The following is a 17561-nucleotide window of genomic DNA, read 5'->3' on the forward strand; positions in this document are numbered from 1 at the left end:
AAAAATCCTTTTCTTTTCAATGGCTCTTAATTTTAAATAGAAAGTACATCCTGGGTAAGTTTGGAGTTGTTGAGAGGCAACCAGTACTGTGTGCGACAGTTTAAATGTACAAGTTTGTTAAACACCAAACATCTCTGTACATCAGACCTCGGGCCACATTTTACAAAAGGCTCAGCTTCCATTTAGGCACCAAAACAAGCAGCCAGATTTGCAGAAGTGCTCAGTACATTGAGTGCCCCTCGGTGCAGAGATACTTTGAAAATCTGACCCTTTTCAAAATGTGGTCAATAGTTTTAAGTGCTTTGAGATTCTTGGTTCTCTAGAGTTCAAAGTATAATTTAGCTGATTCAGTAGACAACTATATTACTTAGATTGAGGCATGGGCCATCTTTTTGTTCTGTGTTTCCACAACACTTACCTCTATGCGGGTGCTAGTCCATGACTTGGGGCTCCTAGGTACTACTCTGCAATAACAACATTGATGCCTTTAAGCAGTGACCTTACACCTTTTGGAGCTGAAAGGCATTGCAAACTATAAATATGCTGATAGACGCCTATAGAGGGGTGAAACTCAAACGTAGCTGCAGAAATCTGAACTTTTATCCAGCTCTTTGCTCCCATGCACTCCATTTTGCATCTAAGTGGTGAAATACCCACTCCATCGTGTTTAGTAGCCCATTCACAGTCCTCCTGTCCTCTGATTAATGGATTAAAAAGTAATTTGATAAAAGATTAAAGTATTAAAGAGGATTTAGTTACTTTAGGAAAAGAGCAATTTTCTGTCCTAATGTAACATCTCAGCAGGAAGGGTTAACACACAACTCCTGCTGATACAACTAATCAAGCTGTTAAAATGGTTTATTAAGCAAAATAATACATAGGAAAAGACTTGCACAGTTTATTTCTTGTATTTTAGAATTCAAAACCTTTCCTCAAATCAATAACAGATAGGCTTTGCAGTTACACAGGGCTAGATTTCCAAGTGCCCCGCCAACACAATTGGAGCCAGATTTTCAAGTGTTCAGGACCTACCAGTTCCCACTGTGATCCAGTGGCCACGTGCTGAAAAACCTGGCCCCCAGTTATGATGCCTAAAAGGGAGCTGAGCTCTCTTGAAAGTCTGCTCCGCATTTTTCAAGGTCTAGTCATTAATGCTTTTAGTACACAAAACTTAATTTGCCTTTCACTTGCAAGTTTGACTTTTTCCAGATAACATTTTCCTTGGTCCACCTAAATAAGAGTCATATGTTACAAGACATTTAAAATGCTTTGCTGCATTTTCACAACTTTACTCAATTAAAAAACAAGACTCCGTATAAACATTTTATACTATTTATTGATGCAGCCAGTTTACATTAGGCTAGAACCTGCATTTTCAGAACATGCCATTTTTGGCTATTCCTGCAGTCTTGTCACAGCAAAAGATGTACCTAAAACGTGTTTGCAAGTGAACAATGCCTTATGCTGTGAGTATTCAAGTGACTATCTGTGAAAGTTTAAATATAATTTATACACACTGATTATGAAAATAGATTTCTCCCATACAATATTCTACCTCTGCCAGCTACAAAAATGAGAAAAATAATTCATTTAATTAAGTACGTTTCTCCAGCTGTACTCTTCTTTCAATGCATGTACATTACCCCCATTAAGGAAAGTGGTACATTAAAAAATGACCCTATATTTATAATGCAACTTTTTGCTATGAAGCTAAGAGTTGTCCAATAAGTCAAAAGGCCTAAGAGCCTGACGAATCCCAATTCTGCTCTAATTGGCTGTGTGACCTTGAGGTCAAGAAGGTCACGTGACATGATGGAGTCAAACCCAATACAGCCCCATTCCCTCCTTGTCATGTACTTTTTGGGAGCTGATCTTTCCTAGGAAAATAAATGGTTTTGCTGTAACCTTTAAGACCACACCACCTTCCTTGTACAGAAGACAGTAGATCTGTACTTCTACAGCTAAAAAGGCGACCCACTGAAGTAGCTGTGACAATTTAGATCATGGTTAACAATGGTTAACTCTGCAAGTTTATCATGCTACATTTGTTCCTATCTTCCAGTAAGATTGGTATTTCCTTTGATTTTGACTTTGGGGTATTTTAAGTTAGTGAGGTAAGTATTCTTGATGCACCCAGCTCTATTTGGTATAAAAAGTCTGTGCTTTTTGATTGTGTACAGAATAATCAGAGACATATGAGAGGATCTCAACTGGTGTTACAGTGGAAACAGCTTCTTGAGTGAAATTAGGGTGACCAGATAGCAAGTGTGAAAAAACAGGACGGGGTTGGAGGGGTAATAGGAGCCTATATAAGAAAAAGCCTAAAAAATTGGGACTGTCCCTATAAAATCGGAACATCTGGTCACCCCAAGTGAAATTCATTGCTGGACAGAGATCCCATAAGGCATTCTGCACTGCAGAAACTCCATGGTTCCCTGTGCACTAACAGATAAAGAGGGGTAAAGGAAAGGAAATTTTGCACCAGGGAAGTGGCTCCCATGGTTGCTCTGAATAGGCCCAACACAGAGCACTGGGGAAGGTCCGTGCTATCCATTGTTTCAGTGTGCAGAATGCTTGTATAGCATGTGTTCAGGGGCAACAGCTGCCATTCCATACACAGCAGTAGTGACCATGGAGAGAGAGGCTGGGCATCAGGCCCTGGGTCTACTTTGCTGGAGGAATAAACCGTTTTCCCCTTCCCAATCCACACTTAATTTCCTATTTTAAAAAACAAACAAACGGAAAAAACCACATGTACTTAGGCTTGGTGCTAGAAGGGACACACAAGCTAGAGGGATTTTCACTTGTTAGCAGTCCACACTGACATCGAAAGGACTAAATAAGTAGTGTGCATCTTGGAACATGCTCCTTTAAGTTCTAATTATAACAAAGCTCTGCTGTGCATGAAGATTTTCTAGTGAACATATAGTTGCAAAGATGCTTCCACTTTATATTTCAGAAGTTGGTTGAGCCACTGCATACCTAAATTCAAGCTACTACCAGGCCGTGTTACCTGTGATGACTTATTTAAATGCTGTCTTCCCCCCCCCAAAAAAGTGTACCTGAAAAAGTTTTGGGAACTCTATCACCACAACATTCATTATTTAATACGCTGTGCATGAATAAAGAAACTAACTGTGGATATACTAATGCTAATTGTAAACCTGAACATTTCTGCTACTGTATGTGACTAACATTTCATATATTTATATTGCAGATACAAATGTAATAAATATAATTGCATATATCGTGCTTTATAAATTAAAATCCTAAAAATGCATTCCAAAATGAGGTGATGCTAAAACAAGTCTATTTAAAAAAATAGACAACATTCTGGTTCTAAAACTAGCCCACTTCCCTATCTCCATTCAAAAGGTAGCAACAATGTCTATTCCTACACCTATTAAATAAAAGCCCCCTCCCCCAAAAAGTGATCAGAGGTGTTTCCTTAGGCACTACTGAAGATATAAATTATTGTCCAATAAATGGTATGTCTAGATTATAAAGGGAGTGGGTGGAGAAAGAAAAATCACGATAAGTGTTTTCATTTCTTCCTCTTCAGCAAGTATTCTTCCAGTCAACTGTGCCAGGTCCTATCTGACACTCTGAGACATGTGTAAAGGCGTCAGCATCTCTTCAAAGATAGCTCCTTTTACATTAGAGCCTCTCAAGTTAGCTTCCTGTAGATCACAACCTGATAAGTCACAATTCTAAAGGATATAAAAGAAAAGCCTCTCAGGTTAAGCGTACAAAGAAATCCTTTTATGAGAGTTTTAGCTAATATAAAAGTATTCTCCCTGCTTCTGCAGAATGGTAGTTAGAGCAAGCTAGAATTAGTTGGACACTATATTACCCTAAATTAGCTACTCCTGGTAAACTATTTCACAGTGAGACTTTGGTTGCTTACCACAAGCAGCTACAGTCAAATTTATTTTTAGTGAAGGAATCTGATAAGATACAATATAAATCTCATCTCAAACTAGCATCCTTTAAGGCATTTGAACCACATTGAACAAAGCTGATGGAAAGATAATCGTTGCCATGCCAACAGACATAATTGAGGGGCATATCAGCAATTTCCTCCATCATAACAGGTTTATAGTGCTTGTGAACATACCAATTAAGAGAAGTAATTTTTCTACAATATAGATACTTAAAGTATATTGCATGACCTCTGACAGCAAGGCAGGCTTCCCCATGCGACCCTGCTGAATGTGGCATGATTCTCCCCACTAAAGTCAATAGCAAAGCTCCAACTGTCTTCAATGAGTGCATGATCTAGCACTAAAAGTTAAGTGTAATAAAATCTCCATACACATTCAGATGTGTGTGTCACTTTGGAAGAAAAGGCCAAAAATCTTTTTGGCAAGCTGAAAAAACTACGGTTTGAAGTCTATTCCTCAGCCTCTGGGGCAAGTGTAAAGTAAGATCAAAAGTACTGACACACTGAGATAGGGGTGATTTGGGGCAATAAAAGGACAAATAAAAGAAAACTGACAGCTGCTATACTTAAAATCAGTGCCTCTTCATTGCTCCCAATTTAAAATATCCTTGTATTCCCTTTAATAGATTACCCAGCTGAAAGGAATTAATTGCTAAGACCCTCTATCGATGCTGATGTCTAATAATTCTACTGGCAGTTTAGTTAAACAAGTTACTGTGTATGAAACAAAAACACATTACTCACTTCTAAGTCAGTTCCTGCCAGAGTTGCTCCTCTGAGGTTACAGTTTTTCAGCTTTGCATTTTTCAAAGTTGCAACTCTTAGATTAATTCCTGTCATCTGACTTCCTTCCATGTCAACACCTTTTAGGTTAGCACCTAAAACACACAAACAATAGGTCAACAACAACAACAACAAAAATACTCTCGGTCAAATTCACACTGCCAATCCCCTGCACTAAGCTAGGGTAATCATGGGCTTTTGGGACTTGACCAAACTCAAAGCAAGTCGTGGCAGAAACAAGACGAGAACTCAGGAGCTCTTGCCTTCCAGTAACATGCTCTCAATTCACTAGACAAATTAGTCTCCTCTCGAAGATATTGATTCCACAAATTAAGTTTGAAACTGCTATGTACCATTTAACTTAGTCTCAGCACCGCTTGCACTTTTAGTCTGTATGACTCCCAAAGCAAGTGGATACCAGGCAGAGACTATTTTTGTTACCTTCCAGGTTAGCTTTAAGGCCAGAGGGATCTTCAAAATTACATCCTTTCAGCGATGCCCCTTCTGCATTGGAACAGAGCATCTTTACACCTTGTAGGTTTGCGCACTGGCAAAGAAAGAAAAAAAAAAAAAAATAATTGGAGATATACCAATCTCCTAGAATTGGAAGGGACCTTGAAAGGTCATTGAGTCCAGCCCCCTGCCTTCACTAGCAGGACCAATTTTTGCCCCAGATCCCAAAGTGGCCTCCTCAAGGATTGAACTCACAACCCTGGGTTTAGCAGGCCAATGCTCAAACCACTGAGCTATCCCTCTCCCACTATACATGTACATGCTATCAGTAAAATTCTTCACACAGCTCAAAGAACAGCTTGTCAGATCATATCATTTATCTCAGGTTATGGCTACACTACAGAGCTTGCAGGAGCGCAGCTGCCCACGGTAAGTTCTCTAGTGTAACTGCTCTAAGCTGATGGAGAGAGCTCTCCCGTCGACTTAATTAATCCACCCCCAACAAGCAGCGGCAGCAGCTCTCCCGCTGAGATGACGCTGTCCATGCTGGTGCTTAGATTGGTGTAACTTATGTCACTCAAGGGGGTGGCTTATTCACACCACTGAGCAGCATAAGTTATGCCGACGTAAGTGGTAGAGTAGACATAGCCTTATAATATCAGGCACTAAAAACTAAGCAAAGTCGGTCAGATCAAGTCTGTGTGTAATCAAACATTTTAAATAAGAGTCAAAGTGATCTATACATTCAAGAGCTTGCAAAGGTTTTTAAAACGAATGTGGCTACTTTGTATTTGTTCCCAATATTGCTCTTCTAGACTACGTAACATTGAACAGCTCAGCCTTCCCAAAGACAATTCTCACGTCAAGCACTGATCCAGAAAGGTCAGCTCGTTCAAGATTTGCACAGCAAAGGTTGGCATGGGCGAGGTTGCAGCGGCTTAAGTTAGCCATCTTGAAGTTTATGTATCGAAGATCTAACCGAGAGAGATCTGCACCACTGAAATTTAGACCCTAAAAAACCAAACAAAATAAAACCAGGAATTGAAGAGGAGGTTTAGTCCAGTGGTCTAAGCACAAAACTGAGTCAGAAGCTTCAGAGTTCTAATCCCAGCTCTAACATCCTCCCACTCTGTGACTTCTGACACAATCTTTCTGACTCAGTTTCCCATTTCTAAGATATAAATATTTTCATCAGACAGGTAGTGGAGCATTAGTTTATGTAAGAAACTTTACAAATAAAATTGTTTTATTTATAAAACACTGAAGCCCTAGACGTTTACTATTACAATCTGCTTGAAAGACTTTATAATTCTATTTCATCCTCACACACTTTTTTTCCTTGTATATGTAAGATAAAACATTAGACGCTTACCTTCATTTTGTATTATACTTAAATCCAGATCTTAAATACGTTCCCAGAAAGGTGAATTTATGTAAGGAGCTTACAATATTACACAAGGCTAACCAGTGTTCAGTCCCTTAAACCAAAGAAAAAGACGCAAGAACACCTTCTGCTCCATCTGAGAGCTAATGAAATATAAATGCAAAACCTCATACACATTGTCCTTGTTATGTTAGTTCATTTTGCATTTAAATAGGGAACTGATTAGTTTGATGAATGGCTGCTACATGAAACCTTCAACCGAATATAATAAAAGACAAAAAGCAAAACGGAAGGGCTTTTTTTCCCTGCATGATTGGTCCTGGATTAGCCATATCGTTGAATCAAAACCTCCTGTCTCACATTTAAAAGGAATTAAAAGGGAAAAAAGGAAAACCCCACACACGTGGCTTGGACTTCACATCACTAATTGTCACATGAGATGTAGGGCATTTTGCTATTGGACTCTAGTACTATAGTTCAAAGCCATGTTTGTATTATACCTGACAGCGCAGTTCAGACTTAGTTGGGGTTGCCAGCAGAAATCGGACAAATTCCTTCCGGGATATAGGAGAATGATCCTCAGCTGGCTGAGAATTCTGCAAGAGAGTTGCATCAAAAAGAGTTTAAAACTAATATTTACAGAAGTGAGAGCTAAAATTGCTTTAACAAACAAACAAACAAACCCCAAGACGTACAGTCAAATGCAATGAAAAGTTACCTTAATAGCTACTTCCAGATGTTCAATCAATGAATCAATACCAAAAAATCTGGCTTCTTCCAAAACACCTAACAAAAGAAAAAGTTACTTGGCTATTTAGAAAATAAGGGCCCTTTCCTGAATGATGCCAAGTTCCCTTCTTCGCTGGGATATGAGGAAGTTTAAAACCTCCTAAGATGTACAAGATCTGTCCCCAGGATTGCAAGTGCATAAATTCAATTTTTCCCCCACCCAATTTACCTTTTAACTCTCAGGAAGACAAAAAACCATCTCTTGGTGAATTTAAACAGTCCACAAGAAATACATAATATAATTGTCAACCATTAATTAGATGTAACTGGGGTGGAGGAAAGGAGACCACAGATTAAAGGAAAAATCATTCATCAATTTCGTAACGGTGTGTTTCCAATACAAGCAGTGTAGAAGTTCTGGAGTACATGCGGGTTAAGGAATCATACCCAGAATTATACTAATAGGTTGGGGCATGCCAAGAATCCTTACAACTCTCAAGTTGAATAGGTATGAATATTTTATTTTCATTCAACTGTAAATCACAGAATTAAACTTAATCAATAACAAATGTACCAAAGTTTTTAAAACATCTACAACCCCTCAGATATACATATACAACTCTTATTGACGCCAATGAATGTACCTAGGGGCAGAGTTTAACCTTTGAGGGTGAATAAATTTTAGGGATGTCACACAGATAATACACACCTAGCAAATTAATGCCATCGTTTACAATGAGCTGCCCATGACGCAAATAGTTCAGAATTGGTTCGAAGTATTCTGGACTGCGATCAATTAGGAATGCTCCCCTGTGATCCTGCTTATTCCCCCAGACATCTGTTTCCACACAAAAAAATATGCATGGTATTAAATTTGATACCGTGAGAACTTTTCATATTCAGATTACTACTGCCACAAAGTATCCTCACACCCCTCAAAGTAACAGATTGTAATGAGTTAAATAAAAGATTGACTTGAAAGGGACACAATTTGGAAGAGAATGGAAACTAAAAAAAGAGGGGGCAATTCTGAATCCAAAACACAATTTATGTTAGAGCGTGAGAACCAGCAGGTGAATCAATATAAATCGGAGCAGAACTGGACTGTTTTAGTTTTACTGGAGCATGGACTGTATTTGTGTCTCTTGAACAGTGTTAGCACACTGATTGCATTAACTGAAACAATGGTCAAATCAGAATGAGTTGCAACTAAAAGCATTCATAAGTATTACTAGTTGTAATTTACATTTTCAAGATGTCATGCAAACGTTAAGCACAACTGGTGAAAAGTAAAGCATTCTAAGTTCTGTTTTGGTACTCTAACATACTCATAAGGAGGGGTATCTTTAAAAAAAAAATTAAGTGTTTCTGCTAACTTTAAGGAATAAGTCTATTTCAAAATACCAACCTTTATCTTTAAACATATGGGCCAGCATACTGTCAGGTTCTTTATTGACTAAAGTGCTCCTGGAAAATAAAGCAAACTCAATTTATCTTTACCTTGTCTAGCTCAAGAGGTACACTGAAACAAAATCAAGAATTTGCTGTACCTACAGTTATGAAAGAGACATACCTCTAAATTACAATGCTGTACCAGACCTATTTTCATAACATGTATAGTGTATTAGGTCAAATTTATTCTCATAAGACATCTTACAAGGAGAAAGCTTATTTGATTAAAAAGTACAGTAGAGAAGATTCCAAGTATAATTTTCTGGCAAGTTTTTAATACCATCTGAAAGCTATTTTAAATCAGTAATAGTGTCCAATAAGATAACTGCATTGAAAGATTTTCTCCCAAATAAGTGATTTTTTTCAAAAAATTTTTATTTGCCCTCTGAAGACTCACCAAGTGAACATACAGTGGTTAATGTAATTATCAGTATCGACTCACGGAAGTCTAAAGTTCTTTGAAAACAAAAATTAAAGTTATACTCCCACCGTGTAGTTGTAAAGTATCGGCCTCCAACATTTAGTGTTAACCAATCCGTGTGCGACCCTGTTAGTTCTTCATGAAATTTTACGTCTGTCTGAGGATCTACATTGATGAAATGTACAAAGTGATCTTTAGTCAAGTATATTTCTGAATAACCCCACATAAGATACCTTTTCTGAAAACTGTTTGCACACTGGTGAAAAGAATTTTCATATATATTTTACATTTACTTCAAATCTGTTTCTTCATAAGGCAAAACGTTAGTCACCCCCCCCCCCCAAACACACACTTACCAATGAATGGCTCCCCTTCGCAAACAAACAAAACATCATCATCCCTAGGGGGAAAAAGGAAAAAAAGTGAGTACTTTTGTATAACAAGTCATTAGTCCAGGGTTAACCCTTTCCCAATCAGTTGGAGGCAATGGAAATTGATTATCATTTACTTAGAGCCTTAGCATCCAGTTCTGATCTCCTATTGATTTTGAATGTAACACTTAATTTCAATGGAGATACTCCCAATTTACACCAACGTAAGCCAGGCAACAATCAAGCCCTCCGTTACAACTAATGAACTGAACTAAACTTGCTAAGTATCTCCTGTAAAATGTATAGTACACCTCTATCTCGATATAGCGCTGTCCTCAGGAGCCAAAAAAATCTTACCGCGTTCTAGGTAAAACCGCATTATATCGAACATGCTTTGATCCACCGGAGTGTGCAGCCCCACCCGCCCAGAGCACTGCTTTACCACGTTATAGCCGAATTCATGTTATACTGGGTCGCGTTATATCGGGGTAGAGGTGTATCTGTTCTCTCATCTGAAGTAAATACAGTCTTACATGTCCAATCCTCACAGGTGGAAGGGCTGAAGGATTAAGCCACATACATGGTGTGTGCATTGGTATCCCTTTAGAATACACATTTCTGTATAACAATTCAGATCGGTGTTAAATGTCATGACATTCAACTTATACAAGCAGTTTAATTTCTCCTCAAAATTAAAAGAAACCCAAAACAACACTTTGGCTATGATATCATAGCATGTCTGTTTTGGCAAATTAAAACATAAGATGATCTGCAGATAGGAGAATGCTAAAGGGGGGAAATGTTAACTCTCTCTTGCTTCAGGGCATAAAATGACTTCAAACAAGGTTCAGGATGGAATCCACAGAGTCATGCAGCATTTCATAACTGACCAGGGGCACTTGTGATGGGATTTGCTTTCCTCTAAAGCACCCGGTATTGACCACTGTTAGAGGCAGGTTATTAAAGTCTAGTTATTGAAGATCCAGGAGGACAGCCCTAAGTTTTCTAACCAGTATCTACACAAACTGCTTTTCGAATGGCTTCTATAGCACTTTCTTCATATATTTTCATATAACAGCATATCAGTATCCATATCAATTAAGTTAGCTTTTGTTTGGACAAACATTACCTAATCAATGCGATATCATCAATGAGTCCACCTTTCCCATTGTACACACTGGTCGCTTTTATTCCAAGCTTATTACTAGCCACAGACAGCAAATCTGATAATGTCCCATAAACAGCCACCACCTATAAACAGAAGACAGGTAATTTAGTGCTGCAGATACCGAATGTGGATAATTTTTCTGGACATTTAAACTACTCTTTTAAAAAGAAGAACACACATTATCTATACTTAATATGAAGGGGGGAAAAACAAGCCCTCGCGCCACAATCTAATGGTCCTCTCTAATGAGCTGAAACAGTTTTAAAGTTTGCTTTGGTTGTGTATTTAGAATAACTAAGAAATACCTTGAGCATTAAAGGATTTTTAAAAAACATTTTTTATTGAATGTTCAATGACGATTAGAATCCTACTCTATCTAGTAGGACTTAAGCCTCTTATTTTAAATCCCTCTAATTCTCTCTCCATTCTACTGCTCATGAAATTACTGCAAAATTTCTTTGAAACAAAACACACAGCAAGTCCCCAAGAATAAACAGCTAAGGGGGTGGGAAGTGAGCCTCCAGGGTATCACAGTGTTTACACTTGGGAACATAAGAAGTGTCATGCCGGATCAGGCCAGTGATACATGAAGTCCATTCTGAAAGTAGCCAGTACCAGATGCTCAAGAGGAAAGTTCAATAAACTAGTGAGCAATTTGGAACAGCCTACTCATGAGCATTTCCTAACCCCCATCACATAGTGGTTGATTTGTGGCCTGAATCTTGAGGGTTTATATCCCTTATAAAAAAATATATTAACTTAATTTTAGATGTTCTCATTGTCCATATAAATGTGCAAGCATTTCTTGAATCCTAAACTCTTGGTCTCAACAGTATCCCGTAGGAGCAAGTTCAAGCGGTTAATTACACATTGTGTAAAAACAAAAATAAGAATCTGTGGACAGGTAATAATGTTACTAAGCTCTCAAAAATAGCATAACTCTTAAGCAAATTGGCACTATGCTCTATCATTCAACAGATCTCTATTTTTTGTACCAAAAGAGAAACTAGTTTGTTGATGTGTCACACCACGGACACTTTTTTTTTTTTTAAATTACCAGGTATTGCCAACTATCAACCCATGATCCAAAGGCAGTATATGGAATTGAACAGTGTAGCCTGTGGTCATTCCTCTGTAATAAGCATGTCCCATGGAGACCATAGGTCACTCCATGCCTTGCTCCATCTTTTTTGCACGGATTACAGCCATCCTTATTTGTCCAAGCAGACAAATAACCATGCCTGTAATCAGTGCAAAATAGGTTCAGGAAAGCTGCCATCATAAAGTGACCAACTACTTTATGCCATACATCAGTTATTGGGGGTGAGAGGCATAAATAATAAAGTGATGAGGATGACCAGGAGATCTGCCATTGGCTTTGTGTATTTCTGCAGGTGAATAACAACTTTTGTATGTCAGTTTGCCCATGTGCAAAGTAGGAAGTCTATTACTTCTTTACCTGTGCGGGAGGAATAGCCAGTTATTCCTTGTGCAGTGCTCTGACCACATGCATTGCTATACAAGTGCCAAGAATTTTAGAAATGCAAGATATTGTTAGACAAAACACAATGCTGACATAGTTCCTCCCACCTTGATTTGTTTTCACTAAGTTACTGTTTAAATATTCTGAAGCCAAGTAGTACAATAACCAATTATTGATATTGCACTCATCAATGAGAGCACCAGCCCAGCCACTTACTGCAGCCATAACTAAACTTCTGACTTTGGCAGATGTACCATATGTATAAAACCTAGCAGAAAGCACAGTGATCCAATTGTTCCCATTTGTCAAGTGGGAAGACTAGGGGTGCTATCATAACCAACCCTAGCAACAGATTGGAATAGAAGAAACAGAATCAAACCTGTTAGTGGCATTTACTCAAAAAAAAAAAAACACCGAAGCATTAAAATGCTGTCATAGCTGTGGATTTCTTTTCCATTCTATTTCTCCATCTCCTCTTTCCCAGTCACTTGAAATGTCAGGTGTTTAATGATATCAGGGTCTTGAGAAGGTCCCTGAAGTCAAATCTCCACAAAATACAGACTGGGAGAACTGAGTACTGCTCAAGGTACAAGACAAGCACCAATTTTGTTGTGTGTCAGAACAAGCTTAGCCAGTTCCAACCCAATACATTATTTATGGTTTCAGTGCCTCTTCCTAATCACCACACTGCCTATTTTTGTTTGGATGAGAAAAAAGGGAACGGAAAGAGCTGTCAAAAAGTGAGGAGGGTGAGGGGAAATCTACTATATAACTGATCCTCACTGGACTGAGACCAAAAAACCTCACCCTAATAAAATCTAAAAATATGGTGAAGGACAAAAGTAATGTGCAGGTGCGTTTGCAGGAGGGGAGGGTGAAGGGCGGAAAATAAATGAAGTTTCAAGAAAGCAGAAAAGGAAACAAATGCTGACATTTATAAGACTACTGCTTTTATGTGCATAAACAGAGAAGATATGAAGATAGCTGCTGAAAGAATATTAGATGCACAGTATTGTAGAAGCACTTCCTGCTGCAATATCTCCGTACTGGTCAATTTATACAGTTCTACTGGCCTTGGCTAAGAAAGCAGCAATTTAATAACCTTTCCCACAGGGCCAGGGCTGCCAGGCATCCTGCTGCTCACAGAGAAAGTCAACTAAGGATTTCAAGGAGGGGACGATGGGCCAAACTGAGCCCCAATATAAGTGAGCTTAACTCCACTGAAATCAAATGACTTGAACCTGGTTACTCCAGGACTGAATTTGGTGAAGTGGCAATAAGCAGTGAAAGGACCCCCAATATTGCAAGTATTTGTATATACTGATTGAGCAATATTTAGTTTTCAACTAAATAAACATTTGTTCTGTTCCAGGGCTCTCTAACATTGCTTTCCATTGCAACAGTGAAGACTAAGGCCATGGCTACACTTGCAAATTTGCAGCGCTGCAGCAGGGTGTGAAAACACACCCTCTCCGGCGCTGCAAATTGCGGCGCTGCAAAGCGCCAGTGTGGTCAAAGCCCCGTACGTTATTCCCCACAGGGAGGTAGAGTACGGACAGCGCTGGGAGAGCTGGCAGCGCTTTAAAGTGCAAGTGTAGCCATAGCCTAAGTCAGTTCTGTCATTCCAGTTAAATAACTCATGAGATATAGATCTAAGGCAAGTGGGAAAAGGAGCTAACCAGGTGGGTGAGGTAATATCTTTTATTGAAACAACTTTTGTTGGCGAAAGAGACAAGCTTTTGAGTTTATACACAGCTCTTCTTCAGATCTTGGAAAGGTACTTAGAGTGTCACAGCTAAATACAAGGTGGAGCATATTTTAATACCTGACGGTTGGTCATCATTTCTTTTTAAGATTTGTACACCGGCTAAGCCTTGAGAACTGAGCCACTCTCCTCCTTCAGAGATTATTTCAGAAGACTCAGACAGTGAGTAAAGTTTAAGATCATTTGTCAGCAGATAACTGAAAGTTTAGATATATCATGGTAGTTGGAGATGGAAAAGACAGGCCATCACAGAGTCTATTATTGAAAGTGCATGCATATCTCCCTCCCGATAGAGGAAATATCTCACATTAAACCAACCCTACATTAAATTTTGGGCTAAAGGCCAATCCAGCCTTAGATGGCTATTTATAAAAACTGAACCATAAGCAGCCTGCAGACTTTAATTTAAGACCTGTCACTGAAAACTAGAAGGAACAGAGCAGGACCTGCATTAACAATGACAATGTGAATGTGACTTTAACCACATGGAACCATGACTCAAGCAAGGAATTTCTAGTCTCTTTGAAATCCCCCCCCCCCCCCAAAAGTTAGTGAATACTTTACATATGCTCACTCTTAATGAGCTCAATCCCATTCCCATGGACTTCAACAGAAGTAGGACTAGGCCATAACAAAGAGGATCAGTGAAAAATTCGGGCAAATGCAGATGTTCTTGAAAGAGGCTACTGATACTGAATTACTATATTCTACCCATAGAACTGGTATAGGATGGACAGCAATGCAAAGTTCCCCCATCCTGTCCTGCCTGTGTCTCCCAAACCTATCCTAGAGGGACCCACTCTAGGGAATGAAAGGATAATTCAGTCTCCAAGCCATGAAAAGGAATTGCTGCAGATGAGGCTGAAGTTTATTATATGTAACAAGTACATGGTAATATATCCTTAACAAAGTGCACCGAAATTCTAGCATCCCTATAAGTCATTTATTTCTTAATTTTAATAGTGTAACATCTTATTCTTAATACGATAAAAAATATTGACTAAAACTTAAAAAAGCTTGAACTTCCTTGTTTGAGGGAGGGAAGGAAAGAGGGATCGTGTATTGGAGGCAGGGAGAAGACAATTAAGGGTCTAATCCTGCAAGGCACAGAGAACCCATAACAATTAGAGATTTCACCAGAGGTTAAAGGCAATTCCCTTGTGTGTATAATAGAAGGATATTTATAGAACAATTCCCTCCAGGTAAATATGATTCATACACAGACACTATTAAGTTTATATATTGTCTTAAGAGGTTTAATTGCTGTTTTGGTTATAATGTCTCTGCAGGGCCAGAGATTTTAGAAGTAAAAACTATTACTACGACTATTACATACTGGTATTACAATCAGACTACACTAGGAGACTGAGGGAAATTTTTCAAAACATGAGTACCCAAGATATATGCCTGTAGATTTATTGCAACATGTCTACCCACACAACCCTGCAGTATTTTTCCCCCACCTCAACAGCTACAAACAAGTTAGCAGGACTTAAGTCGTTCACACAAAATTTGTGCATACCGATTGCTGTGCCTGAAAAAAAAAATCCACCTTTATAGACAGATTTGAAAACCCTGCCTGCACCATCAGCAACCTCATGGTACTTAAACAGGGTGGATTTATTTAAATCATTGTTTAAATCACCAAGTGGAAAGCCTCGTTTTAAATCATCGATTTTAATCAACTTTTCCATTTGTACTTCAGGTATTTTCTAAAAACACAGTCCTCTCCTTGGTTAAGATCAACATGTTTTCATGGTTATTTACATCTAAAGAGAGTCTTTACACTAAAACTGGCATATCTTTTTGCTACCTCAGAGGATACATTGTAACTATATACATTTATCTGAGGAATTATATAGCATATTTTCAGATTCTTACTAATTGTACATTTTTAGTATATTAGGAAATGGTGAATGATATATTGCTTATTTACTAGATGGTTAAATTTTTGCTCATTACTTGTGTCAAGCTGTATTAGGACGGTAACTGGAATTTAAACAAACACATAAAACAGCATATACAATTTGTTTTTATTAAACAAAACAACCTTAAATATTTTGGATACATAAACCTCATCAAAAAATGTTTCATATTTACAACTAAATGATTAAGTAAAGAGAGAGATTAACTGTAGCCAGTGAATTAAGCTGATTATTTCAGGTCTAGGAAAGTTTTCATATATACGTAAGTGAAAGAGAGTGGTGCTTAAGTTCCTACATGCCTAAGTATTTTGAAAATCAGACAGTCTCCTAAATTACTTAGGCTAACTACTGTGCCACACTTATAAAGTTTGACCTCAAAAGTCACATGGTTTTCCCTCGACTCTTTCTTTTATATGGAAATGTAGACTTTAACTCAAAGTTTTTGATAGAGGCTCATGGATTCAATATATTTACTTATTATTTAAATGTTTTAAGAGATTATAATAAATGTAGGTCTTATATGTTTTGTATTAAATTCAGATTTCATTTTAAACAGGTATATCTTTTTGAAAAGAAACACATAATTTGAAGTAAAATAAAATCAAATTTAAATAAAAAAAAACCCTGATTTGTATCCATCCTGTTACTTACATTGCACCAGAGAAAGATGCATCATGTACTGGTATTTAAGTTGCACCCAGTATGATTTACAAACACCTGGACCCACTACCCCAGCCAAATTAACATGGTGCCTGCACGGGCACCCACAACCCATGCACAAGGATTTACACTGTGAGTAGGGTTGCCAACTTTCATTGGATGAATTCCTGGAGATTTCATCACAAGACATCATCTTAAACCAGGGGTAGACAAACTATGGCTACGTGCCAAAGGCAGCACATGAGCTGATTTTCAGTGGCACTCACACTGCCTGTGTCCTGGCTACCGATCCTGAGGGCTCTGTATTTTAATTTAATTTTAAATGAAGCTTCTTAAACATTTTAAAAACCTTATTTACTTTACATACAACAAGAGTTTAGTTGTATATTATAGACTTATAGAAAGAGACCTAAAAACGTTAAAATGTATTACTGGCACGCGAAACCTTAAATTCGAGTGAATAAATGAAGACTTGGCACACCACTTCTGAAAGGTTGCCGACCCCTGTCTTAAACTGAGGATTAATCTTTAATTCCTGGAGACTTCAGGTTTCAGAGTAGCAGCTGTGTTAGTCTGTATCCGCAAAAAGAACAGGAGTACTTGTGGCACCTTAGAGACGAACAAATTCCCGTCCCCCAAATCTCCTCTGTCCTCGAGCTCCACCCCGCCTCCAAGGCCCCCCCCCCATTAACTCTCCCACCCCCCCCCCCGGGGTCAGAGCCCTCCTTCCCCCTCAAAACCGCTCCCCCCCTTCGCCAGGCCCCCCCTCACCTTCCCGTTTTTGGGGGTGCCATTGACGAACAGGGTGACCCGCCTCATACTACCAGCGCTCCTGAGGCCACGGTGCGTCGCCGCCAAACCCGGAAGCCAGCACCTCTGAGTGACATAGCCCAGCCCCAATCGGAGACCCACTCCCACTCCTCTTGCCCAATGGGAGGCAGACAAGGGAGGGGCGTCTCTCATGCAGGTGTGGAGGTTAGGCAGGGAGGATTGACGGGGGGAACGTTCTGTCTCGGGGGGGCGG

The 17561-nt window shown here is 38.8% G+C and overlaps 1 protein-coding gene across 1 annotated transcript; it reads right to left on the reverse strand.

Annotated features, from left to right (window-relative positions):
- Positions 1-1318: 1318 nt before the first annotated feature.
- KCTD9 (potassium channel tetramerization domain containing 9) lies at positions 1319-17520 on the reverse strand. Its single transcript, XM_045004704.1, has 12 exons — positions 17309-17520; positions 10666-10787; positions 9522-9565; positions 9234-9330; positions 8701-8759; positions 8002-8130; positions 7282-7349; positions 7064-7159; positions 6041-6190; positions 5168-5273; positions 4688-4821; positions 1319-3710 (listed from the first exon to the last, which is right to left on the reverse strand). Exons 1-12 carry the CDS (start codon positions 17498-17500, stop codon positions 3594-3596), a joined length of 1314 nt encoding a protein of 437 aa, XP_044860639.1. The 5' UTR covers positions 17501-17520; the 3' UTR covers positions 1319-3593.
- Between the last annotated feature and the right edge of the window lie 41 nt (positions 17521-17561).

This window comes from Mauremys mutica, chromosome 2, assembly GCF_020497125.1.
Source record: "Mauremys mutica isolate MM-2020 ecotype Southern chromosome 2, ASM2049712v1, whole genome shotgun sequence".
Lineage (NCBI taxonomy): Eukaryota > Metazoa > Chordata > Testudines > Geoemydidae > Mauremys > Mauremys mutica.

Bases quoted from the DNA above. Each gene is read 5' to 3' on its own strand.
- KCTD9 (XM_045004704.1), bottom strand. From the start codon at position 17,500: ATGAGAGACGCCCCTCCCTTGTCTGCCTCCCATTGGGCAAGAGGAGTG. The intron at 10,788-17,308 runs GTGAGGGGGGGC...TTCTGTTTATAG, and splicing joins GCACCCCCAAAAACGGGAAG to GTGGTGGCTGTTTATGGGAC. The intron at 8,131-8,700 runs GTTGGTATTTTG...GTGTGGAAACAG, and splicing joins CCATATGTTTAAAGATAAAG to ATGTCTGGGGGAATAAGCAG.